Here is a 26,836-nt window from a genome sequence, read left to right as displayed (position 1 = left end):
ATTTTGTTAAGCGTGATTTATATGGGCCATTCATTGCTGAATGAGTAATGCTGTATGAGGATAGCTCTGCAAAATAGAATACTGCAGATAGGAAAAGGCAATGGAAATGAAAAGGTGTGTGTGTGAATTAAGGAAATATGTTCCTTTTTATTTTATGGATGGATACACACATGCACACACACATATATTTTACAGAGAACATTTGGCTATATGTCTGTTAGGTTTGTACAATTGGTTCATTTATTATATACAATAATTTCCTATTTAAATTGTTCCTAAAAAGTGATTTAATGTGACTACTCAGAGCAAATTGCTCCCATAGAGAAACAAAGCTAAGAGGCTTTGTTGAGGAAAGAAAGAATTCTTTTTCCCTACATGCAGAAATTGTGTAGAGAAATGCATTTGTGTATGCATGTGGGAGATGTACTGAGCAAACTTCTACTAACTTCCCCTCTAGTTGGCAATTTTACTCATGCATCCAGGGCTAGCCAGATGTACTTTGCTGCCCAAAATGGATGGAACAACCTCATCCAGGCTCATGTTACCCAAAGCCAGCTGTGTTCTTTTGGCACATACACTGCAGAGCCCACTGCTCCCTATCTCTGTCCCTAGAAGCAAAAATGCAGTAGGAGCAAACTGAATTCCTAATAATTCATAATTCCCAAATCTGCTTCCTGAGGTGGTGACCTCACTTTTCCTAATGGTAGGACCCACCAATTCTCATATCAGTTGATACTGGACATTGTTGTGTGTTCCTGCACCACCACATTGGGAGTAGAGGACAAGAGAGACATGCCTGTGGAATGATGCTAACTAGACCTGGTGCAGTTGGTATTTTGAAGAGACAGGCTTGCACCCAATGGTCTGTCATCATTCCTCACCCTTAGTGTTTTCTATTGCAATTGATATGTTAATTTACTATGTTAATAGTAGAACTGCAAAGTTTGATTTGAGTGGTATAAAATTACAGGTGGCAAGCTGCAAACTGCAAAATGATTCCTATTTTTCTCTCATATAGAAGGGAATGCTTTCTCCAAGATCCTGCCTAGTGGTTTCTTTTCCCCCAACATGTCTCTGGACTGAGGCATTCTGTATGAATGGCAGTGGTGAAGTGTGTAGGAGTGTCTAACAGCAACCAAAAGATCTCTGGGGAAACTTTTCCCTTGAACAACTCCGTTGCATTCCTGAAATCATCTTTCTCTACGAAATTCAGAGATTTTAGTTTAGCTCCAGGTGAAGTGTGGATGAGATGGTCTCTAGAAACATACGAGTTTTAAATCCAGACATAGTCATGTTTAGAGTAGATCTGTGAAATAAATTCTACTTTATGTTACTCATGAGTAACTTTTCACATTTATTTCAGTAGCTCTGCTCTGGCCATGATAAATTCAAATGCAACTTGTAGTATGCTTCTTGCTTCAGAACTATTACTTTCATCTTTATACATATTTAGATTATTGGGTTAATTAACTAAGATGTCTGTAATTCAGTGCTAGCATTCTAATATATCATTTTAAAAGTTATCTTGCATTAGCCATCGATACTTAGGCATCCATAATGAAGTTGTCAGAAAAATAATAGCAACTGTCAACTGCATTTTGAATTTCAAACGCACTTAAGGGGTTGATGCAGTTTATTTATGATGAAAGTATGGTCTCAGTCCTTGAGCACTTAGACGGGTGTCCAGGGGTGCTGCAGTAACTCTTAGCTCAAGATAGCTGATCCTGATGATAAATAACTAAGATAGGGAAGCAGTGAATTATGCCAACCTGTGGTATGATCAACATGACACACAACAGTCCTAAATCTCCATCTAAAGAAATCAACTTCTTTTCCTTTTAATGGGAAAAAAAACCTACTGCCTCATATAAAAAACACTTGTTATTCTTTAATACTTTTTGGAATCTCTATTACTTTTGAATGTATGTCATCCACTCTTGGCTGAGTTTTACCAGATGGGTGTCACTCTGATTAGCTTTCCCTGCCAGAGTAAATTCTCATATGAAAAGACAAATACAACCCACTATGCTTTTAAGAACTATTGGGCAGCTTTGCTTTCTCTGGCACTGAAGGCAGGTTTTATTTTTTAAAAAATGAGTGCTTTTACGGTTATTATTTTTCTTAGGAAGGGACCCACAAATCAATACCAAAGGAAATAATAGGCAGATGGATGTCCATGGACCATGTTCAGGGGCTGAGCATTGCCTTTTTATTGGGTCTCGTATTCTTAAGAAGCAAGATTTCAAATTTTAGAACTTTCTGCATAGACCCAAAGCACTGCCTGATGTCATTTATGATATGCAGGAGACCACTGATTTCTTATTCCATCCCCAGCTTTACAGAGTAAGCTATCCGGTTTAGAACTTGGTGTCTAAACTGAAATTATGGAATGACAGTGTGGTGTAGAGCTTAAGAGTATTGTACTGAGACTTGAGAAATCTCAGATCTTATTCCACTGAACCACACAACTTACTGGTTAACCTTGAACTGGGCACTCTCTGTCTTTCAGAGCTGTTGTGAGGATAAAGTGAATATGAAGAGAGTTCATTCTACCTGGAACTTATTAGTGTGGAATATACCACTACTATGCTGGTCTTGCTACCTCCACTATAATTGAGAATTGTAAGGGGAGAAAGCATGTGTGTGTAGGGAGGAAGATGCTATTGCTAATCTAAGTTGGAAAAGATTTTATTATTTTCGTAGATATCTGCCATGGGAAAATATAAACTACATAACAAACCCAGGACATTTGAAAGTAGTCCTAGGATCCTTGAGCAAGCATAGGTTCTTTGAGGGAAGACTGTGACTCCCTGTTAGAGTGCTACATTCCCCTGGATATTGATCTCATTTTCTACTGTCCACAAATAATAATAATAGATAATAATAAATAATTTATTTGTATCCCACCCAATCAACGAGGAATCCAAGCCACTAACAACAATGGAATGAATGGATTTGTTTTATTCGGTCAATGATCAGCAAAACAGTGGAAGTACAATAAAAAATTCAATAAAAACAAATGAATCCCTTCCCAGCCCCTCAACCAGCATCTGGGGCTGGCATCTTCAGGGAATACTGGCATGGAAGAGAGTTGGATATATATGATTCATCAAATAACTTGTCCATATTCAATTTTCCCATAAAGGTGGAGAAATCAATTTTAGGTTGTTGCTGTTTTCTCATTACATTTTTAAAAACGTATGTTCTTCTGTCTTCTTTATTTTCCAGCTCTTCTTGGTGTTTGGTTGAACAACCATAGCCATTCTGGAGATGGACTTGCTTTACAGGACCTACTTTTTGGCAGTCTTATTAGCCTGCGTCGTGTTCCAGTCTGGTGCTCAGGAGAAAAATTACACAGTTCGGGAGGAGCTGCCAGAAAATGTCCTAATTGGCAATTTGCTTAAGGATCTCAACTTGACCCTGGATCCCGATGTGCCCCTTTCATCACCTCTTCAGTTCAAGCTTGTGTACAAGACTGGAGATGTTCCACTTGTCCGCGTGGAGGAAAATACAGGAGAAATATTCACCACTGCCAACCGTATTGACAGAGAAAAACTTTGTTCTGGCATTTTTAGTGAGAACCGTTGTTTTTATGAAGTGGAAGTTGCTGTCTTGCCTGATGAAGTTTTCAGACTAGTTAAGATTAGGTTCCTGATTGAGGATATAAATGACAATGCCCCTCTTTTTCCATCAACGGTCATTAATATCTCCATCCCTGAGAACACAGCCATCAATTCCCGCTATTCTGTCCCATCTGCTGTTGATCCTGACATCGGAGTAAATGGCATCCAGCACTATGAACTCCTTAAGGTGAATGGTGGTCTTTTTCCTGGAAGATTAATCCACTCATTATTTCATTCTGTCATTATAAAAAGGGTTCTAAAAATTTCTAAAAGGGGAGTGAAAAGGAAAGGATGAAAGGATTAAAAAAGAAAAGGTGAAAACAAAATATGTTGGGTGGGAAATCAAATAGCATATTGGAACAAAAGCAGTTCAAGAGGTGTTTTTTTTTTTTTAATGAACATCTTTGTATTTTCTGCTCTTCCCCCTGCCCTGATGTTTCATCTGTAGCTTGTTGTTTCTAGTGGGACCTTATCAGGTATGTGGCCTATTGTAGAATATGAGAGAACATTTCTGCTTGTGGGCTGCACCAAAATTATGTTTGGCTTTGTATGTGTGTTTTCTGTCATTCAGAGCAATTTACTCATGAGGTTTGTGAACTCCCTCTTCATCTAAGCATGTCTGGGTAGTGCAGTGAAGGAAAAGATATGACAAAGACTCATCAGGCTCACAAGGGGAAAATGCAACCATTCCCACTATTATATATATACCATGTAGCTTTTGGTATCTGCATTGAATTCCAGTTTGTTGGAGCTGTAGACATGGCAATTTGCCTATCCTTTGCATCCTATCATTTTGAAATGTCAAGAAATTCAATCAGTTTCTTTTCAGTGTCTTCTATTTTGGTATTACTTGGTTTATATTTGGAGAGCTGTTAGTCCTATCAGAGATTGCAGACATTTTTCTAACTTCACAGCACTTTTTTTATTGGTCTGTCAAGAAGAAGCTGGATGTAGGAATGTACTTAGTGAATGTGACCAGCAGCTCTGGCAGTGAAGCATATGAAAGTGAACAAGGGAGCCCCGTGGAATAGAGATATGCAGTGAAGCAAATTAACATTCTTGGAGAAGCAAAGAGGAAGCCCTCTGTCTGACTGGTTCGATCAGCCCACTTTGGTAATGCTTGGGTAGGTTAATAGTAAAGGGAAATGAAAAGTTATTCATACAAAAAATGCAACTGTAGCAATGCCTTTTCTTTAGAAACAAGCAGAGCATTTGACATTACAAATAAGTGTGTGGTATGCTTGGCAGGGAAGACTGAGGAGTTTCTTTTTCTTTTCTTTTATTGTCCTGGTGAGAAAATCTGAAATGCAAACAGAGACATGGTGATATACACAAAGAAAAGCATTATGTTCATAACAGAATGTAGTTAGGAAGATTTATAGTTGGTAACTACCTGAAGGCACACAACAACAAAACAGGTAGGGCCCTAAATGATATCTTTGCTGGTTTTAGTAACGAGCAGCCTAACCATATTGGGTGGTGGTGGCACCTCATTCTTTTTTCCATAGGTGTAGGTGAAGTGATTCATGCCAGTCTATGAAACCTTTATTTCTGTTGTTGTTGTCATTGTCATTGTCATCAGTGCTTATAATCTGCCTTTTCTGTAAGGCAGCTTACAATTTAGTTCAACTATAATGTAGCTGAAAAAATACAAAAGTCAACATTAAAATAGGATCAAAATGATCACAATGTTAAAACAATTTAAAACCTATTGCTTAAAAAGGATAATTTTTTTTAAAAAAATAGTTCAATAAAAATAATACAATACCCTCTAACACCCTTTATTTAAAAAACCTTAGGCTCTAAAAACCTGTTTTACCTAAGGATTGAAAGATAGCAATCAGGAGGCCAGAATGCCATCCTTGGGAATGGAATTCCAAAGCATGAGGACAGCTACCAAGAAAGCCCAGCTCTCATCATCACCAGCCATGCCCAGGAAGTTAGTGAAACTAAGAAAATGGCCTCTCTTGAGGATCTCAGGTCCTGGACAGGCTCATTTAACACTCTGTTTGCAGCTGTATGTACCAGTTGAAGTCTCTGAACACTCTTCAAAGGCAGCTCCATGTAAAGTGTGTTACACTAATCTCCACAGAAGCAGTATAGAAATGTAAATGTTATTGTTACTGCTAAATAAGGCATGTACCACTTTGGGCAGACTTCAGGTGTCTTTGGGAATGGACACAGTTGGCACACTAGTTTGAAGTGTGCAAAAGCACTCTTGACCCCCACAGAAACCTAGGCCTTCAGACTCAAGACTGAGTATGGGAATACACCCAAATTGTGAACAGGCATATTAAGGGAGACTGTACCCTACCCAACACAAGCTAAATCCGTATTTCCTCTCAATTGACCAGGATCACCTTCATCTTGGGGCTCGACAGATGGGCAGGAAGGGGCGGCGAGATGCTGCCCTTTTCTGCCATGGATTGGTGCCATGGCAACCACACACTGCGGCAATGATTCACTCCCTCTTGGAAAGAAAAAGAAACTGCTGTAAGCAGCTTCCTTGAAGGAGCACCATAATGGTGCTCACACACCATAATGATGCCCCTTCTGGCCAGCCCCCATGTGTTGCCCATGCGTCATCATGACGTGCCATGATGGCAGCTGAGCAGTGAAGTAGGGTTCTTGTCTGTGTAGATGCTGAACCCTAGTCCACGTACAGGCTGGTGTAAACTGCCGGTTTGTAAGTGGCACTTGTCTGGATTATGCTACAGTTTGTTGGCCTCACACAATCCATTACTGAACCATAAACATGGTTCAGAACTAGAAACGTTTCATTGGAATTCAGTGGAAAATAAAAAATAGAGTTGAGTGTCATTAGCATGCTGGTGCCACCGAACCCTAAACCTCCAGATTGCCTCCTCCTACAGTTTCATGTACATGTTGAATAGTAAGAAGAGATAACCTCCAAGGACTGTTTGGACAAGGAGCCAAGCAGGAATCCTCCAGCACCAACTTATGGGTTTGTCCCTCCAGGAGAGTCTGGAGCCGCTGTAATACAGTCCCTCAAAGTCCCATCATAGTGAGACAGCCCAGATGTATACCATGGTTGATGGTATCAAAAACCTCCAGGAGGCCCAGCAGAACCAGAAAAGTCATGTAAGTCCTTAGGCAAGGTGATTTATGTTCCTTAACCATCCCTGAAACCAGAAAAATGAAGAAGAGTTCCCGCTTTACAACTGTTCCCTTGTCATTCCAATGGAGGGAACATTTACAGAGTCAGATAAGTTTGAATCAGACCCTCAGATGTATTTCACTCCCTGTTGACTGTTCTGACTGACCTTGGCTTTCCAGTGGGTCAGCCAAATGCCATTCCTATATGAAGTCACTGTATGTCATTCCTATGTGAAGATGTCATTCCTATTTCTTGCAGCCCAGTCATTCAAATAGAGATGTGCTTGGGTACTCTACTCATGATCTTTTCCAGGTGTTTGCCATTAACTCATTGCTCTCTCCTTTGTATACATCTGTTCCATTTTTGGGAGCTTTTGTTCATCCATCTCCTTCTCATATGGGAAGGTAATGATGTCATCTTCTGTGACTAATGCATTTCATCCTAAATTATTTCCTACAGGTGCAGGAGCTCATATGAACATATAAAGTCCCTCTATTTCCAAAGATTTCCTATTCATTTTTATAATTTCCCCCCTGCCTAGTGTGCATGGAACTTGTCTCTTCATTGACCTATGAACAATGTCTTTCTGTGTGAGAAAGCATAAACTTTGCATATGTTTTGTTTGCAGGTGATTCTCTTCATCCTCAGGAAAACACTTCACAAATTTTCTTAATTTTCAGCATTGAACTACAAGATACATTTCTTTCCTGACCAATGTTTGTTGATTTAAATGTCTAGTTGGTATGCTATCAGAAATTAGATGATTATATATTTTTATCAGTCACATTATCAAGATGCAGGTTCACTGGTTTAAAGTCTTTCCTGTATTTAGGATTTCTGATAGAAAAACGATGAAAGATCAAACCTGTTTCCCCATGGACAAATGCATTAGAAGTATTGCCACTTGGAAATAATGGGGGGAAACACCTCATAAATCATAGCTCTTCCTTGATTGCTTAGTAGGGGGCAGTGTTGCCTATGCTGGCATTTCCTATTAACAGGTTGTCCTGGGGTTTTGACAGTGTTCTGAGAAAAAAGAAATTAATAAATTAATTGAATGGTTTTTGTTTTAGATTGACAGTAAATCTGTCTTTGTGAATTATTTATTTAAAATGATCCATGCTCTTGCATTAATGGATGAATATTCAGTTCACCTGATTGTTATGTCTTGAGGAGTTGAGACTCAGTTGTTGTTGTTTTTTTTAAAAAAGTGATTTTGCAACCCAGGGCTGAAAAAGCCAGCTTCCACATGGCTTGGGGGCATGGCAATTAGATGGGCTACACCTGCATCCAGGCAATGAAAACCCAGCCCAAAAAGGAGCATTTTTTTCAACTCCAATTTGGGTCCCCAGTGGAGGGCATCCTTGGGAGTGAGGCGGAAGGCGTCTTCGGGTGTCTTGGATGGGGGAAACTTCAAGCCACCCCTTTGCGCCAGTCTTTCCCCCCCCTCACTTAGAGGGGATCCTTTAGGACAGAAGAAGAGCTTTGTCATCAATGAGGCGTCAGCATGAATGGGGATTCTGGAGCAGACGAGCTGCTATATTGTTCTTTTTAAAAAGACTGAAAGGAATATGACCTTTATCAAGCAGAATAAAACATATATTGGAGACTTTTAAAGTAATGGAAGCTTTGCTAATGAATGTACAGGGGAATAGAAATCATTTGTTAAAGTTACTTTGTAACAGAGTGTCAGCTTTGCTGAAATATTTAGCTAGTTAGCTACTAAAACAGATTTTGATTATAGGACCCCTTTCAACACAGAAATAATGAAGGGGCAAACCTTTTGCCTTCAGACAAACACAGTACAGCTCTTGTCACTTAACAAGTAATGGTGGAAAGCCTCACAAAACATGGGAGGATACCACATGCTCTAGAACATGCTCTAGTTATCTAGTGTAATTGGGTTCATGGAGGGTTTTTTTTTTTAAGTAGGGGCCTCACCGTAGCTTCTTTTAAATCAGCCAGCATTTCAACAGGCAGCCATTAGGAATCCATTTGGATCTGTAGGCTTCCTGGAGTGGACTGTCTTTACTGGCTCCTCACCATGCAGAGGTTTTGGGTTACAGTGATTCTAAATACCATTAGGTTGCGATCTGTCCATGACAACAGAACTATAGAAAGTTCCTCCAGATCCAGATCACCAGCATCCTGTTCTGCCCAGAAAACTAGGTCCAGAGTGCATCATGCATCTTGGGTGGCACCAGATACTACTACTTGGGGCAACCCATAGTTATCATGGCAGGCATCAGTCTGTGCGGGAGATGTAGAGGAGGAGTATGAGAGAGAGAAAAAGGCAGGCCCTGACAGCAGCAAGCAGGTAAGCAAAAGCCTGAGATGGTGGGGAAAAATACCTCTCTCTTCTCTGAAAGGTTGTGGTAATGTTGATGCTGGTTGTCTTTCATGTGTGTCTCTAAATCTGGATACAAGGCTTTTATATTATGACAAATATTTGGGGTGCCCCCAGTGCACTGACACTTAACTTGTATCAGTTCTGTCTTCATTACATAATGTACCACATTCAGAGAGTATGTTTGGTAATGCAAAGGATTTGTCCTGCATATTGTTTTATTGCTGAACCTCTCCTCTTGTGATACCTTCTGTAAATGTGATCCCTGAAGTCCAATGATCTGTTTGCCACACATGGCTGTTAATTGCTTACATCAGCATTGTTGTGACAATAAGAGTTCAGCCAAAATAGCTAGATGCCTACAACAGCAGACCTGGTGCTTTCCAAGTGGACATTTAGCAAGTGATGAACTTTTCAACTCATTACATCATCAGTGCATTGCAGTAAAGCCAATTTAAAGCAGACCTTTCCAAATACTCTATCAACATAATCTTTCTCCCTTTTTTTCCTTTCTATTTTCAAATATGCTTAACAGTATTTGATGACTGCTTAAGTCTTGAGATGGCAAAGTGGTGATGGCGGAGTATGCTTGTGTGCTATCCAGCTAAACACGCCACATTGACCAACTGCATGCCGCATTTTTAAAGCTCATTTAACTTTATTTGAAAGTCGCACAACAATTTAAACTGGAAAAGGAGATGTGATTATATGATGAGGGATAATTGAAGCTTTTAGAAATGACTTTAATTAACCATTTTGATGGAGGAACAGATATTGAAAATAAAGTATATCTGCTAGAGAGAGAAAGTGATTAAAAGTAAAGTTTTATATTTTAGCTGTCTGCATCTGATGGATTATTGTGGACCAGTGGGTATATGATTTGTCATGCACTCAAGTGTTATCACTGAAAAAGAGCACAGTATAACAACCTCAGTTCATTGATAGCTCTTACTGATTAAACAGGCAGTTGCCCTTCCTTAGCTTTCATGATTGGAAATTTATGTTTCTAGGTATGTGGAAATGTAATATATAACAATATCTGATTATAGTTTGTAGTAGACAGGAGTACCACTCAGCAGGCTGGCTCTGTAGCTCTTAAAACAAGATTCATTTATATACCGCCTAAGCAGTGTCTAAGCGGTTTTCAACTGTAAGCTAATTTGCCCCAACAATCTGGGTACTCATTTTAGTGACCTCCTTGGAAGGATGCAAGCCTGAGTCAAGCTTGAGCCCTTTTGCTGGTCTTGAACTCGCAGCCTTGTGGTTTTGAGTGAGTGGCTGCAGTAAAGGCATTTAACCACTGCACCACCAGGGCTCCTTGATGTGTGCTTCAAGTCAGTTTTTGACATATAACGACTCTATGGCAATCCTGTCATGGAATTTTCCTGGCAAGAGTTATTTAGAGGAGGTTTGCCATTTCCTTCACCTAGGGCTGAAAGAGTGTGACTTGCTCAAGATCACCCAAAGGGCTTCCATGGTTCAGTGAAGATTTGAGCCCTGGTTTCCCACAGCCCTAACCCAGCACTCAAACCATTACACCACTCTTAACTCTTTACCCAAGACTAAATACGATTAAATGTAACAGAGATGACTTCTGAGCAAACATGCTTAGACTTGCACTCTTAATTTATCCAAATTGGACAGGATGTGAAATGTCTATTTATTTTGGAAGCAGAATTTGGGCACCCCTTTAATACAATTTTGATTAAACACAGAGTAAATTATGCTCTGTTGTTAACCTATAAGCAAAATATATAAAGGCAGACTGCTAAACATAACCAGTTGTTGTTGTGTCATTCTAATTCAATCAGCAGTGTGATTCCCCACAAGAATCTGCTTCAGATTCAATATATTCATGGACAGGCATATCATGCTGTGATATCTATTCCCCACAATGATTATAACAGCATTTTCTCTTAATTTGAAAGATCTGTAGCTCAGATTTATGGCACCACTTGCAACTTTGTGCAGTTTCTCCATCTCCAAAGCTTTTTTCAAAGTGGTGCTTTGAGCTATTTTCTAAGTACAGTGCTGGCCCAGAGAGCTGGAAATTGAACTAGCACTTTGCTTCTATATGGGCTAATTTGATTGCCTATTATAAGTGCTATATGTATGGAACATTTCTTGGCAGTGATGAACCTTCTGCTGTCAGCTCCACAGAAAAATTCCCTTAAGCAACAAAACTGACCATCTCATCTGTTTTTGAAAAAATGTCCACGGACATGTGGATATTTTATTATTTGAAGCTGCATGCCCATTGACAGAGGTGGGTAACCGTGGTAGAAGTGGGTGGCAATTTTTATTCTGTGCCCCATTCAAACTATACAGGTCAAGAATTATGCCCAGAAGTCACTCTGTGAATGCAGCCTCAAATTTCCAGGGACACAGGTGTTTTGTTGTTGTTGTTGTTTATTTTTGGCTATTGGGGATAGGAAGAATGGAAAAATTATACTCATGAATGGAATGTTGATTTACTCTGTCTCAGTCTTGGGGTCTTCTGTTTCCCAATCCCTGCTCTAATGGGAAGCAGCAGACCCCAAGACTTTCCAGACCCTCCTCCAAAAATCTTGAACCTCCAGCTTATTTTAATTTGCTGACCAGGTTGACTTTTCATTCTCAGATTATCATCTGAGACAGAGTAAGTCAATACTCCATTCAAAAGTATAAGCTTTCCATTACTGGAGTGATTTCTGGTTATAATTCTTGGCCTGTATAGTTTGAATGGGGCACAAGGCAAAAATTGGTACCACCCTCCCCCTTGCCCTCCCAGGCGTTCAGCTGTCTCTGGGGAGGCACCTGAAAGCCCAGGAGGGCGGCAGACAAAGTTCTGCCCAAGAACACCCAGTGTCGGAAATCATTTTAGTTTGGACACTCGGCCCCTGAAAGGTTCACCATCACTGCCCTAGACTTTGGTATTCCCTCCCTAGGGAGGACAGAGTGGGCCCTTTCTTGTTACCCTCTCCTTGCTTCAGGGCAAAGCATTTTTTTATTCAGACTGGCTTTTAAGTGAACCAAGACTATTAATGTTGTATTGTTTATTATTTTAAAAATATGTTTATGATTTCTAGTTTAATTCAGTTTTAATATGACTTTTTGTACTGTATGTTTGAATTGAATTTTTTTTTCAAGTGTAAGCAACCCTCAATCCTAGTCTTGAGGAAAAGGTGGGGTACAAAGTTAACAGGGAAACTGTAGGGTGCTGTTTGCAGATCACAACAGGAGCCCACTATGTGCCTTCAGCTCACTGTAGATTTGAAGTTTCCCATCCCAATTGCTTATGATCTTGGGTTGGTTTGCTGCCACTGTGGATAGTCATTGTGGGAGATTTGCTGGGTTCTCACACACAACTAGTGAGCAGCAGGTACATATACACATATCGACTGCAGATATTGTAAGCCTGAGATTATAGATTCATCTGGTTTGTGGTTAAATCTAACTTTGTAACTCTTCAGTTATGAAAGAAATCACTGTTCATGAGCCAAGCTAGCAACCCTGATTCAAATTGATTGGACAATAGAAAATAACATCAGTGGAGAAGAGAGAAGGACATACAAAATTAATTTTTACAGCCCTTAGGATATGATTTTTCTTCACCTTCTACCATCTCTGTTCAGAGCTATGTATTGTTGTTAATATTTGGGGCAGAGAAGAAGGGAGGGTATAGAAATACAAATGATGGTTATTCGAGAATTCAGCTGCAAACACCATCCTCATGGCAAACATAGCAGCCTAAATGAATCATTCTACTCTGACTTGAAAATAAATTGAATTTCCTTTATAGTGGGTGCAGTATTTTTCAAAAAGCCTGATGCCATGTGAACATAGTGTATTATATTCCAAAGAGAGTTGCGGGTTGTTCCCACTTAAGATTTGAAACGATTTAAAATACAACGTTTTTAATAAAATCGATTCAAAATAACACTGTTCTTATCCCGCTATCCGATTCGCTTTGTTCATCGTTCCCATCTGTTTGTTTAAATCGAAGTTTTTACCTGCAAGCGTTCCTACTTGGCATGAAATCGGTGTTTAAATAAAGCGATTCTTCTCCTCCATACCTTATTTGGAGCTGTCAATCAATAGTACGTCAGAATGACGTAACGTTAATCCGGAATATTTGGAAGCGATTTATCTTTTGGCATCATTTCCATTTCATTGACAGCCAGGGAGAATCCCTTCAGAGAGCACAGAGATCAATGAAGGAGGCTGCTGGCAAAAAGCGAAGCTCTTTCCAGAGGAACTATGGGATAGGTTTTGGAGGGCAGCATCCCCTCTTCATGTCTCCCAAGACAGCCAGGGAGAATCCCTTCAGAGAGCACAGAGATCAATGAAGGAGGCTGCTGGAAAAGCAGGGAGGGAGCACTCTTCCCAAAGATTCTCTTTCCAGGGTTGGAGGAGAAGGCAGATTCCATTTGAGAAATGGAGGGAGAAAGGCTCTATCCCCCCCCCCCCCCCATTGATCAGAGCCCTTCCTTGCCTGGGCGAGATCAGAGCCCAAGCGGGCAGGGAATGCCTCTTTGAGAGGAGCCTTCCCTTCCTGCCTCTCCTCCGTTAGAAATGGGCTCTCCCCACACAGAGGGGAGGTTGCAATCCACCGGCAGATGCAGGCGCTTGAGCAGCCGGGACTTCAGGCCGTTTCTCCTTCCCTCCCCGCCTTCCCAAACCGAAGGCATCGCTGCCTTGGGTCTGAGATGGCAAGGAGGGAAGGAGAAGTTGGCTCGGGCCATTTCTCTTTCCCTCCTTGCCTTCCCAAACCGAAGGCATCGCTGCCTTGGGTCTGAGATGGCAAGGAGGGAAGGAGAAGTTGGCTCAGGCCATTTCTCTTTCCCTCCTTGCCTTCCCAAACCGAAGGCATCGCTGCCTTGGGTCTGAGATGGCAAGGAGGGAAGGAGAAGAGTCATAATCCAGCACTCAAACCCCTTTCAACACGCTGGCGATTACTATGCTATGAGAAAGAGAGAGAGAGAGAGAGAGACATGCAGACAGACTAATTAGATAGGTACATTGGCTAGACAGAGAGATAGACTGGATAATTAGATAGATAGATAGATAGATAGATAGATAGATAGATAGATAGATGTATATGGGTAGATAAATACATACATGGTTGGACAAACAGAGAGACAGACAGGATACATAGAGATGGATAGATAAATAGAGAGATTTAAACACTGGCTAAATAGACTGAAATAGAATAGAATGGACTGTCTTGGGAGCCATGAAGCAGGGATTTCCTGCGAAACCCATCCCATAGTTCCTCTGGAAAGAGCTTCGGTTCCCTAAATTCGCTTTGTACGCCCCATGGGGAGAGACAGCCCGCTTGGGCTCTGATCTCACCCAGGCAGGGAAGGGAAGGCTCCTCGCTTAAAGCGCTAAAGAGATTAAGCGCCTGTAAACCATTAAAATAAAAAATAAAAAAAATCCTTATCTCTTATTGAAAGACCAGCGGACAAAGGGGTGAGGGAAGCAAAAATGGCGACAGCCAGACGGATGGGGACAGAAAGGGCAACTCCCCCAAGGACAGCCCCATCGCACTCCGCTCCTCCCATTCATCTAACGCAATTTCAAAGGCTGTCGTTCCTATTTAAATGCTCCGGTTCCTAAATCGAATCAATGGAAAAACGTAGGTCAGACCCTAGTGTTTTTTTAACACGTGTTAAATGAGGAAAACTCGAATCAAAATTTTATTCCGCTCTACAATTCGATTTGTAGTGGAGACGATTGCGGGTTGCTCTAGAACCGTTCTAGGTTTAAATCGGATCCTAATAGGAACGCCACTCCTTGGATTCGATTCAGAACGCGGGGTTTCACCTAGTGAGAACAACCCCTTTGACTATGATTCCAAAGACTAGGGTTCGAATCCCTACTCGGCCACGGAAATCTACTTGGTGACCTTGGGCAAGGCAGACTCTCAGGCTCAGAGGAAGGCAAGGGCAAACCCCTTGTGAACAAATCTTGCTAACATTGTGATAGGGTCACTATAGGTTGGAAACAAATTGAGGGCACAGAACAAGAAACCACTCACAGAAATAGAAAAGTCCCTTTCTTAATCCCGAATCAAAGGCAGCAATGAATTGCAGTGGCCATAGCTCACATTGCTACAGCAAAAATTTATATGTGCAAAACCTCTTTTGCAGTGTGCTTCTGGGAGGGTGGGAGGACAGAGGGAAAGAAGAAAAACAATGAAATGGTATACTGGCCCTTTAAGTAGGTCACAAACAGCCTAAGGTAGCTGTTGTCAGCGTCCACCTTATGTAGAAAACAAAACCTGTCAATGTGAAGCTCCTCTACTTGCAAAGAGACTGTTATTAAAGCTGGCAGGACTTGTTGGAAATTATGAGTTTTGGCACAAATACAATTGGGTGACTGCTGACTTCATTACTGCATTGGTATCAAAGGCCTCTGCTAAATATGATCCAACTTATTAATACCCCAAAATGTTATCTGCTATGGGAAAGTGCAGTGAAAATTTTCTTTGTGATGAAAAAACTGCATTTGTGTAACAAATTGTATAAGAAGATTGAAAGTATAACATCCACTGATTTCGTGTTACTCAGATCTAGGCAGCAGAAAATGAGTTCACTTCTCATTTTCTTGCATTCCTTTTTATTCTCATTTTAAAACTCCTGTTCTGTCTCCAATATGTGACTTCGTAACTCTAGTGACCCAGCGTGGTGGTGTAGTGCTTTGAGCGTTGGACTGTGACTCTGGAGACCAGGGTTCAAAAACTGGCTGAGCCATGTAAACCCACTGGGTGACCTTTGGTGAGTCACACTCTCTCAGCCTCAGAGGATGGCAGTGGCAAAAATCTTGTAAAATGTGAACTAGACAAGGTAACTGTTACATGGATTTGGAATTGGTTAACCGGCCGAACCCAAAGGGTGCTCAGCAATGGCTCCTTTTCATCCTGGAGAGAAGTGACCAGAGGGGTCCCACAGGGCTCTGTCCTGGGCCCAGTGCTATTCAACATCTTTATCATTGACCTGGATGACAGAATTGGGAGCATACTTATCAAATTTGCAGGTGACTCCAAACTAGGAGGAGTAGCTAATACCCCAGAGGACAGGATCAAAATTCAAAATGACCTGAATAGCCTAAAAAGCTGGGCCAAAGCTAACAAAATGAACTTCAACACAGAGAAATGTAAGGTACTGCACTTAGGGTGGAAAAATGAAATGCACAGAAATATGATGGGGGACACCTGGCTGAATGAAACTACATGTGAAAGGGATCTGGATGACCCTTGTGGTCTCTTCCAACTCTGTGATTCCATGCATGTTAACACATTTGACATTTTAAAACATAGCTCTTTTAACTTTTAAAATTATTTCATTGTTTTTTAATATGTTATATTTATACATTTTAATGGTGTATGTTTGTAAATTGGATTGTTTTAAATTTGTTGTTTGCTGCCTTGAGTCGCTATATTGGGAAAAAGGCAAGATATAAGTAAATAATAGTAATAGTAGTAATAGTAATATCAATAACAACAAAAACAACAACCAAACCCCAGTAAATAAGTATGGCCCGCTGTAAAACCATATAAAAATGAACGGAACTTCAGGAGCAGACACTAGGGTTGGATGGAAGCCATTATCATGCTATGCTACCACTCTTCTAACTGTGATGAAAGGTATTGTTTCATTGTTCCTTGAAAGGTATTAGCAGGAGAGAGTTGCTAGCATGAGAAGGAGTTTGACTCCTTTAGTGGAGAGGAGTCATATGAATTCTTCTCTTGGGCTGTTTGTTCATGAGAAGTTTACCAAAGTAGGCTTTGCTCCATCTTTTTCCAATATGTGCTGTCAAGCACACAGTGTTTAAAACAAGTTGTTTTCTAAAAAAAAAAAAAAAATCAACACAAAATAACAAAAGTTTATGATATTCTCACATAGCTTTACTGAAAATGCTGAAAATCCCTGAGGAGAAAAACTAAGGAGTATTGTACTATTGCTGTGAAAGATGTGTTCATAATTTAAAGATGGCATGCTCACCCGGATGACCTCTACAACAGACAGACACAACTTGGGATCTGCCCTGTCTGAGCACAGCTTAAGTGTTCTGCCTTTTCCAGTTCTTCATAAGTATGCTACCCCTTTTGTTTCCAGCTTCAGGCTGGAAAAAGAAAGTTTATTGAGTCCTGAGTGGATCACTTTCTGGTCTGGAGCTTCTCTTTGCCTCAGTCCATCACCATTTGTGCAGGCCTGCCCTGCAGGTATACCTGAGGCTGTTCACTGGTGTTCATATGGATGTTCTCTGTGTTTCAGCAACTGAATACATGTCTGATTATAGCCTTGAGTTTCCATTAACATTCATACTTCTTGGGCTCATGAGTTCAAGTTTTGACAGATCTCTTGTACTCTTTAGACATGAATTTTTAAAAAGGCCATTATTGGCTATTCCCCAGTTTGCTAACTGAGTGTGCTGCAAACAACTGAACTAGCTCCAGCAAAGGAGCTGCAAGAGTTTCTTATGAGCTCTGAAAAATGACACCTGGAAGACAAATGGGAACTGTCATCTCTGAGCCTCTGAGGAATGCTTTGTGAGCCTCCTGGCTTTACATAGTGAAATCTCAGTCTGCTGCATCAAAAGGTTCATGCCCTGAAGGTGCTTACAGGGGTTCTTGCCTCTGTCAGGAGTCATAGCTATTCTCGATCATAAATTCACTTTAAACATCTCTCTCTTCTTGAGGCTCTGGAACTTGCAGAGTCGTTTACTTGGGTTTTATGACAATGAGCACTATAAATGGCCCACCAGGGAGGCCTAATAGTGAGCTATGGTTAAAAGAAAATAGGCTTGGGCACCCTTCAACCTCACCATTTAGTTTTATGTTCAAAGGCTTGCCAGATGAAAAATAATACACAAAAATTGGAACAGCTTAACATAATGGAGATTCCTGGGGCCCTATCTCTGTTAGTTGCTATGTGCCTTCAAATAGTTTCTAACTTATGGTGGCCCTATCATGTGGTCTTTTGGCAAGATTTAAAGGAGGTTTGCCATTGGCTGAGAGAGTGTGACTTATCCAAGATCACCCAGTAGGTTTCATGGCTGAGTTGGAAATCAAAGTCTGGTCTCCAGAGTCATAGTCCAGTACTCAAACCATTATGCCATGCTGGCTCTACTCCTACCCCTGCTACGAGGATTGTCACATGGATAAACTCACTTTCTTACTGAGGGCTTACACATAGGAAGGAAGCAACCTTTCACCATTGGTGTATCTCTAGTCTATACCCAGTATAGTTTTCAGTTCTCTCTTAATTCACTTAGAATTTCTTCAATTCTAATGCTTTTGACAAATATCAAATGAGTTACTGTGAAGATACTGTGTGCATTGTGAGTAGTGTGTTATCTTTCCAGGTGGCTGGACCAAAGACTTTGGAAAAGAAAAGTGCATTGGTTTCTCTTTCATAGTTATGGGATTAGAGTGAGGCCTACATGGAAAGGTGGAACAGGAAGCTTCAGAGTTGGTTGGTTGTGCTTGCATGGTTGTCCCAGTGATCAGGACCGATTTTGCTTCTTTAGCTGTGCTAAGCCAACCTGTCCTCTTTTGACAGTAATGGTGGTTTGCGTACTACAAGTCAAACATCATGATAATTGAAAGCTATGCTTCATGCTGGTTGATACCATGGCCTTTAGGGTGTTTTACAGCATCACAGCTGGACAAATCATCAAATAAAATCCCAAACTGTCAAGTTATATCATATTAACATCCCTTCTGGGTCTTGTCTTAAAGACTGCAGGAGAACATTTTGCTTCCAGTCAGGGAGAGTCAAGAGATTTGGAGCAAGAGACAAACCAGTGTATCCCTTGACTTCCAAGGCAGTGATTTTCTCACCAGCTGTCAAGGAGAAGTAGTGTACAGCTTAGCTCCTCTTTTTGTAGAAGGGATGATAGGCTGAAGCTGGAAGGAACAAAACTGTCTTGTGGCAACCCTCTTCATCTGTCTTACACAAATGTAGTATTTTGCTGATGTCTATGTAGATCAAGTATGGTGGGCATTATTGATATGGCAACCATCTCTTAGTGTTGTTAACAGAGGTGGGGAATGGTTGTTGCTTGGAACCACTTGTAATCAGAAGTTTAAAAGTCTGAGCTTTCCTGAGTTTTTCAAAACTGGATTAAAATGTATGTTTCCTCTGCAGCAAAAGCAAAACAATCAATAATAGCAGCCTTAAGGCCCACACCTATAAATCACCATGAAAGCTTGAACAGAAAACAAATTGTATGATACCACAACATGATAGTACGTGCACATGATGTGCAAACATAGCTGCTTGCTTTCAAATAACTATGAGATGCTGTTTCATCAAAACAGTCATGTGCAAATGCTGCAAAGTTTCAAATTAGCAAGTCATTTTCATTGCCACTTTCTTATAACATGACCTGTATGGGTCATGTTATTTGTCCAGCTGTATTTTTTATTGTTGTTCTTTATGATGGTTGTCAAATATCCAGCATATCTTCTTGAATTGATAGATAACATTAAAATGGTAATGAAATGGCCACTATACAACTAAGTTCAGAAGGACCTTATGTGGATCTTCCACCGTGTCACCATTGAGTTCTGTCTCAACTATGTGGGACTACAAGACAATGTGCACAAGCAGAATCATTCACATAGTGCTAAACTATATTTTATCATTGTGTCTGAATATGGCCCTAATTCTAAACATGGTGAAGTAGAAAAAAGCTCAAAGTTAAGAATTAATTCTTGGTATAAAACCTAAGGGTATGCTGTAATGGATACAATTTATCAGACTTGGTAAAATGTTTTCTTGCAGAGCCCTGATTTATTTAAGTAGAGATTCTGAAACTTGCAAGAAACAATACAGTTAGATTTGTACTAGGGAGTGGACAAAAACATTCAGCTTTGCAACCACTAGATACAGACAGCTTTAAAAAAGGGGCAGGGGAGAACAAGACTCTTCCAGTTCTCTAAACTTTACATTGCTTCAATGAGTTATAGGTGGTTCTTTCTTCTATAATTGTGGTGCTTTACCACAATGAGTTATTGACAGTTTTTCCAACTGGTAACAGCTTTAGTGTGTTGCACAGCAATGAGTTATTGAGAGATTTCCCCAGATAACTGCTTAACTCCAAGCTTTCCTCCTCACTTTATCAGTGGCTGTTCCATGAATAACTGTCAGATGCTGACTTTGCCATTGCGGTTATCAGCTGCTCCTTAAAGGGCTAACTGCCTCCAGAGACACACCCCAGGAGTATTTATGGCCATTCCATTCATAACTGCCTGCCTTGGCTTTGCCTGGAAGGATCAAAAGCAGGGACGACAAAGGGGAGCTTCCATCTGTTAATGATGGATGGCTACCATTCTCCTGGTGCCCTGAATTTCTCCTCTATTGGCTTTGAATCACAGCATCTTACAGTAGGAAAGGGCCCCATAACCCATTGAGTCCAGTACTTTGCACCATGCAGCAAATCGAGCTACAGCATCCCAGAAGGTAGCTGCCCAACCTCTTTTTGAAGCTGTCCTGAGAAAGAGACTTCAGCCAGCTCCCTATCCAATTGGTCCCATTGTCAAACCACTCTGTTCCCTCTAAGGTTCATCCACAATCTCCTATCCTGCAGCTTAAAATGCATTAGACCTTGCCTTACCCTCTGGGGCACCAGAGAACAAACCTGAACCCTCTTCTCTGTGACAGCCATTTAGATACTTGAAGAATGTGATCATGTCACTCCCCCCAGTCTCGTCTTCATCAAGCTGAAGGTCCCCAGCTCTTCCATCCTTTTGTTCCATGGCACTTTTCAACTGCATTACCCTTCTTTGAACCTGCTCCAACTTGTCTATGTACTTTCAAAGGAATGAATGAATTTATTATGGCACATGGCAAGCACGAATCTATGTCCTTTCTAAAATGACATGTTCAGAACTGAACACAGTACTCCAGATGACTAGTACAGAAGAGAGTGGGACTATCATTTCCCTCAATTTGGAAATTGCTGTTCTCTTAATGCAAGCTAATATATTATTTGCCTTTTTGCTGCAGAATTACACTGCTGGCTCATGTTCAGTTTATGATCAACAACAATACCAAGGTCCTTTTTACATGCACTGTTGCTAAACCAAGTCTCCTTCCATCCTCTAAGTGTATACAGTACTAGGTTTTTGTGACAAATGGAGAATTTTGCACCGTCTCTGTTGAATTTCACTCTGCTACTTTCAATTCAATTTTCTAATTTGTCAAATCCCATTTGAATTCTATTCTGATCTTCTAATCTGTTACCTATCCCTCCCCCCCCCAGTTTTGAATAATTGGTAAGGATTCCTTCTATCCAATCATCGAAGTCATTGATACAAATAGTGAAGTGTGTTGGCCACAGTATAGAAACCTGCAGCACTCTGCTTGCGACTTCTCTCCAGTTTGAAGCACAGCTATAAATGCAGACTCAGCACGATTTTTCAAACAATTATGGATCCCTCTGACAGTGTTCCCATCTATTCCACATTTAATCTGCTAATCAAAGTATCATGGAGCACCTTATTATATGCTTTTCTGAGACCCAGATAAATGACATCTACATCACTCCCACCATCTACTAAACTAGTGACCTGATTAAAAAGATATAAGATTAGTTTAGTAGAATTTGTTCTTAACAAACCCATGTTAACTCCTAGTAATCGCTACATTGTCATCTAGATACTTGCAAACACACTCATTCATAATCCGTTCTACTATTTTTACTGCTTTTCAGGTCAGACTGGTCTAGCGTTTTCCAGATTTCCTTCCTTCCTTCCTTCCTTCCTTCCTTCCTTCCTTCCTTTCTTTTGCCTTTTTTGTTGAATGAAAGGACAATGTTTGCCCTTTGCAGTCCTCTGGACATCACCTGTTCATGAAGATTTCTCAGAAAAGATGGCAGATGGTCCAGAGAATACATCAGCGAGTTTCTTCAATACTCTGGAATGAAGTATGTCTCTCCTGCAGAATTGAACTCATTTAGTTTAACTTGGGCTGCTTTAACTACCATGGCTCCATCCTGTGGAATCCTGGGATATGTAGTTTCTTGTGGCACTCTGACAGAAGAACATAAATATCTCAGAAAACTACAAATCCCAGAATTCCATAGCACTGAGCCATGACAATTAAAGCAATGTCAAATTACATTAATTCTGCAGTGCAGATGTGACCTAGGTAATTCTGGACTTCCTCCTTGTCAATTTTGATTTGCAATCCAGATCCCTATGCAAGGTCTCTGCTGATGCATGGAAGCACACAGTTTCTCTTTGTGGGAGAAAATGGAAATAAAATAGATACTTAGCAGTTCTCCCTTTTTGTTGTAAGCAGCACCACTTCCTTGGTCATTCTTTTGCTTCAAGTGTATCTGAAAAACAAAACAATTTTTTATTGCTCTCTGTTTGCTTTGTCAGTTTTATCTCATTTTGAGTTTTAGTTTTCTTTAAATTATTCCTGCAGACTTGTGCTATACATCTGTATTCTTCCTTGGTGCTTCTTTCCATTCTTTATGCATGCTCCTTTTTATTATTTCATTTTTACTTCCTTCTTGCTGTGCTGCCACCTTAGCCTTTTCAGATGTTCCTCATTTTTCTTCTTCCATAGGATTGTTTGTGATTGTGCTTTTTACAACTCTTTCTTCAATAACTCCTACTCATGTGGGTGTCTTTTTCTTTTAGCTCCCCTGACTTTGGGAAGTTTTAACATTGGTAAATGTTGGGTTTTTGTTTCATTTTGCTGTGTGACCGGCACAGGTACCCCTAAATATGCCTCCTGGATTTGAAGATTTGGCTGCAAGAGGGTAATCATAAACAAGACTGAAGTAAGGATTGAGACTTAAATCTTTTAGAGTTTTTACCTCCAACAAAGATAAAACTTGTTTGGACTATAATTGGCTGAGTTTTATCTATACAGCACCTAAATATTTTCCCAGATGTACAGACTTCTCAAAATTCAGTGTTTTCTGTCCAAGTAAGGAGCCTACGGCTTCACAAGAGACGCCAACACTGTCTTTTTTTTTTAGTTCCTCCTGTATAACTTTTAACATCTTTTCCTTCAAGAAGAAGCCACTGGCACTTGGAAAGCTTGCACTATATGTTTTGTGCATTCTGGCTGGCAATAAAGGTATCACTCTTTGGTGGATTTTGTATTTTGTTTTATTGTGCTTAGTAGTGTTAGTCTCCTAGCAAATATCAAGGTTATTGAAGTCCGCCATTACTACTGATTCTTACACATTTGTGCTTTCTGAGATGTATATCTGCAAAGACTCCCTCTTCTTGGTTTAGTGGCTTGTACTAGACTGCTACCACAATGTTGCTTTTATTTCCTCCCCCCCATTTATTTTTACCCAATGCTTAAACTCATCCACTTCAATCATTCACATGGATTTCTGTACATGAATTTGTCTTTGACATGTAATGGGATCACCGTCTATCCTGTCTCATCTGTTCTTTTCAATTAGATTATATTCTTCAGTTGTTGTAGTTCAACATGGTAGTCAATCCACCAGGTCTCCATTAAATCTATAAAGTTACATTTACCTCCCTTCACTACTGATGGAAGTCCTTATGAACTTGATTTTGTGTTTCCTAAACACAATAGTAGTAATGGGAGACTTGTTGTTGAGACATCTGATGTCTCCCCGTCCCCTGGTCACCTCTCAATTTATTGTCAGTTGTACTGTGAATCCCATTCTCTCCTCAGTTTCTCTTCTAGAATTTACATACTTGTGTTTGGAGCTTGCCTTTGGGTTGATGTTTGTGCTATCATCTCCAAACCCCCAAAGATTTAATTTAAAGCCCCCTTGGTCAGACTTGTTTTGCTACTACGAATGGCAGTTTTCCTAGTAGTAGTCTTCTATCTAAGAAGGGGAGAAGATGCTCCTAGTAACCAAACCTCTCCCATCAACATGAGCTACACTATCTACATCAGGGGTAGGCAACCTGCAGCCCGCGGGCTGGATGCGGCCCGGCAAGGCCTTGGGACCGGCCCTAGCCCGGTCCTGCCGCCGATTGCCACCGGAGCCTTTGGCCTCTCGCATGAGGGTGTGGGGCCTTTGGCCTATCAGGAGGAGGTGGGCAAGAGGGGGCAAGCGGTGGGCAAGGGGGGCAATTGTCTATAGAAGCCTCAGAAACATGCATTTATATTAACATTAAAAAAAAATAAGCAATTTTTTCGCGTGTCCCTCCATTTGAAAATTTTGTCCTACGTTTGTCCCCGTTTATTTATTTATTTAATTTTTTAAAAAAGTATTTAATTATTTATTTTTTGGCTTCGCCACCCCAGTTGTCTGAGGGACAGCAACCCGGCCCCCGGCTCAAAAAGGTTGCCTACCCCTGATCTACATAATCAGTCAATCATTTTTAGTGCCTTCCTGTCCCTGTCTAATCCTCTACCCTTCACTGGCAGAATTGACAAGAATACGACCTATAGTTCACAACCCTTCAGCTTTGTGCCCAAAGCTTCATAGAGGTAATCTGCTCAAAGTGTCCCTGTCAGTGTCATGGGTGCCCACATGAATAAGGAGAAAGGAAGTACTGATCTGTGTTCTTAATGAGTTTTGGCAAGTTGTCAGTGACATCCTGGATATGTGTGCCAGGAAGATAACAAACTTCCCAATTCATCTTATCAGGCTGGGACAGAGGTGCCTTTGTACCCCTGAGCACCAACACCTTTCTTTTATTCTGTTTGGGTTGGTGACTACATTGATTCTTTTTCTTGGCATGCAGTGTCCCTTGTTGCTGGTTCCCTGTTGAGCAGGATTTAGGATGTAAGATGTGCTTGCTTAGTCTGAACAATTGTGAATCCCTTCTGTATGGTCTGACCTTGACAGTGATGGGCTGCCAGGATGTTTCCTCCCTGTTAAAGGGTTCTTCATTTTCCTCACTGGTATAAGCCTCTTCATTTTCCTTGGCAGTTTGTACCTGTTGCTTCTGTATGATCAATTCTTTCTGTACTCTATCCAGGAATTCCCCTCTGATGCATTGAAGGGACTGTAGTGAACTGACCTGCTCTTCCAAGAGAACTACCAATTTGTATTTGCTGCAATTTGTACTTGGTTTTCTGGCAAGAAGACCAGCATTGCACATATATTTCTCTCTCCCCTTCTTCCCTGTAATATCTATATGCATATAAATGCACATGCACAGTGACCTCAGCAAAGACTTCCACAGTTTCTAACCTCAGAATTTGCATCCATGCTCCGTTTTCTTTCAGACAACTCTTGATAATTTTGCCTTTCTCTTTACTTCTTCTCTACATATTGACTTAGACACTTTGAAAATTTAGATGTAAATCCTTTGGGATACAGACTAGGCTTGTTACTGTTTTGTGTTGTTTGGTTTTATTTTTACAGAGAAGGTGATAGCATCATATCAGGGTAGGCATCTCCCAAAATCATTGATTATAATAACTGGGGAGTTATGGGAACTAACTGTAGCCCAAAACATCTGAAGAGTGCCAGACTGCCACTCTGTTTAAAGACCTACAAAGAAGGAGAATTCGGCACTGTCTGAGGCACTCTCTTGTACTGTGGAACAGCTCTTACTTGCTGTTGATAGTCTACAAACTTTATTATCTTAGAAAGCCCAATGTGTTTCAGCCTTGCCACAAATAGCAAGGCCAAAACATGTTGGGCCTTTTAAGGTAAAATTTATGGACCATCAACAACATGTGGGACCTCATTTTCTTTAACTGGTCTACTGTGAATACGTGCTTTCCAATTTTTTGTTCTGTTCCTGAACAGCTCTTATGATTGTGAAGTTCTTTCTAATGTTTAGGTGTCATCTCCTCTGTTGCCATTTAAATCCCTTATTGTGTTGTAGTCTCCAAAGCAGTTGAAAACAAGTTTGCTCCATCTTCGACATGGCATCCCTTCAAATATTTATAAATGTCTACCATATTATATCTCAGGTTTTTCTTCTCCAAGCTATACATTCTCAATTCCCTAAGCTGTTCCTCATAAGATACGGTTTCCAGACCTTTACCTTCTTGGTCTCTCTCTTCTGAAAATGTTCCAGCTTGTCAGTATCCAATACTGACCTGATCAACCAAGCTTGTAACTCTGTTAGTCTGACATGACATAGCATTCCCTTCTAAATGCTCAGAAATTAATGATCTGCTCTACACTTTTTCCTGGAATTGACACCAAGTTGACTGGGGAATAGTTCTTTGAGTTCTCTCTCCCATATTCCCATTTTTTATTTGTATTGATTGATTGATTTTGAAAATGGAGACAATATTTGTCCTCTAGTCCCCTTGGACTTCCCCTGTTCTCCAAGAATTCCCAAAGATTGTTGTCAATAGTTGTGAGTTACATTTGCAAATACTATTAGATTCAGTTTATTTGGCTTTGGAGACATGAATTCATCCAGAGCATGTAGACGTTCCCTTACTACCTCATGCTGGATGTTCCCTTACTACCTAATGCTGGATTGCAGTCTGCCTTGTAGCATCATTTGCTCTGTTTTCACCATACTGAACAGTGCTTTTCTTTGACTGAGGTGAATGTTCTGCCTTTCCCTTTTTCCCTATTAACCTTTCACCATGTTCTGCATGCAGTGGCCCTGCTGTTTCATTGTTCTTCTTTCACTGAGCGTAGCCCAAAAACCCTCTTTCTTATTATTTTTAACCTCTCAAGCAAGCCTGAGCTTTACTTTGAGCTTTAGCTTTTCTGATTTTCTTCCTACACATACTGGTGATATGTTTGGATTCCTCTTTGCTATTTCCCCCCTTTTTCCAGTTCTTGGGCATGCCCCTTTCAAATCTCAGGTCATCTGAAGGCTCT

At 40.6% G+C, this 26,836-nt stretch overlaps 1 protein-coding gene across 5 annotated transcripts in view; it reads left to right on the top strand.

Annotated features, from left to right (window-relative positions):
• PCDH11X (protocadherin 11 X-linked) overlaps positions 1-26,836 on the top strand; it is a 560,187-nt gene that overhangs the window by 82,712 nt on the left and 450,639 nt on the right. For all 5 annotated transcript variants that reach the window (XM_089536702.1, XM_089536700.1, XM_089536701.1 and 2 more), the window contains exon 2: positions 3,229-3,810. In XM_089536702.1, coding sequence (XP_089392828.1) covers positions 3,271-3,810 — 540 coding nt within the window. In that variant the 5' untranslated portion in view covers positions 3,229-3,270. The remainder of the gene's footprint in view (positions 1-3,228; positions 3,811-26,836) is intronic.

The sequence above is a fragment of the Sceloporus occidentalis genome, unplaced genomic scaffold (genome assembly GCF_023333645.1).
Source record: "Sceloporus occidentalis isolate IW3139 unplaced genomic scaffold, rSceOcc1.0.p SCAF_8, whole genome shotgun sequence".
NCBI lineage: Eukaryota > Metazoa > Chordata > Lepidosauria > Squamata > Phrynosomatidae > Sceloporus > Sceloporus occidentalis.
This window is presented reverse-complemented; position numbering and strand designations above follow the sequence as displayed.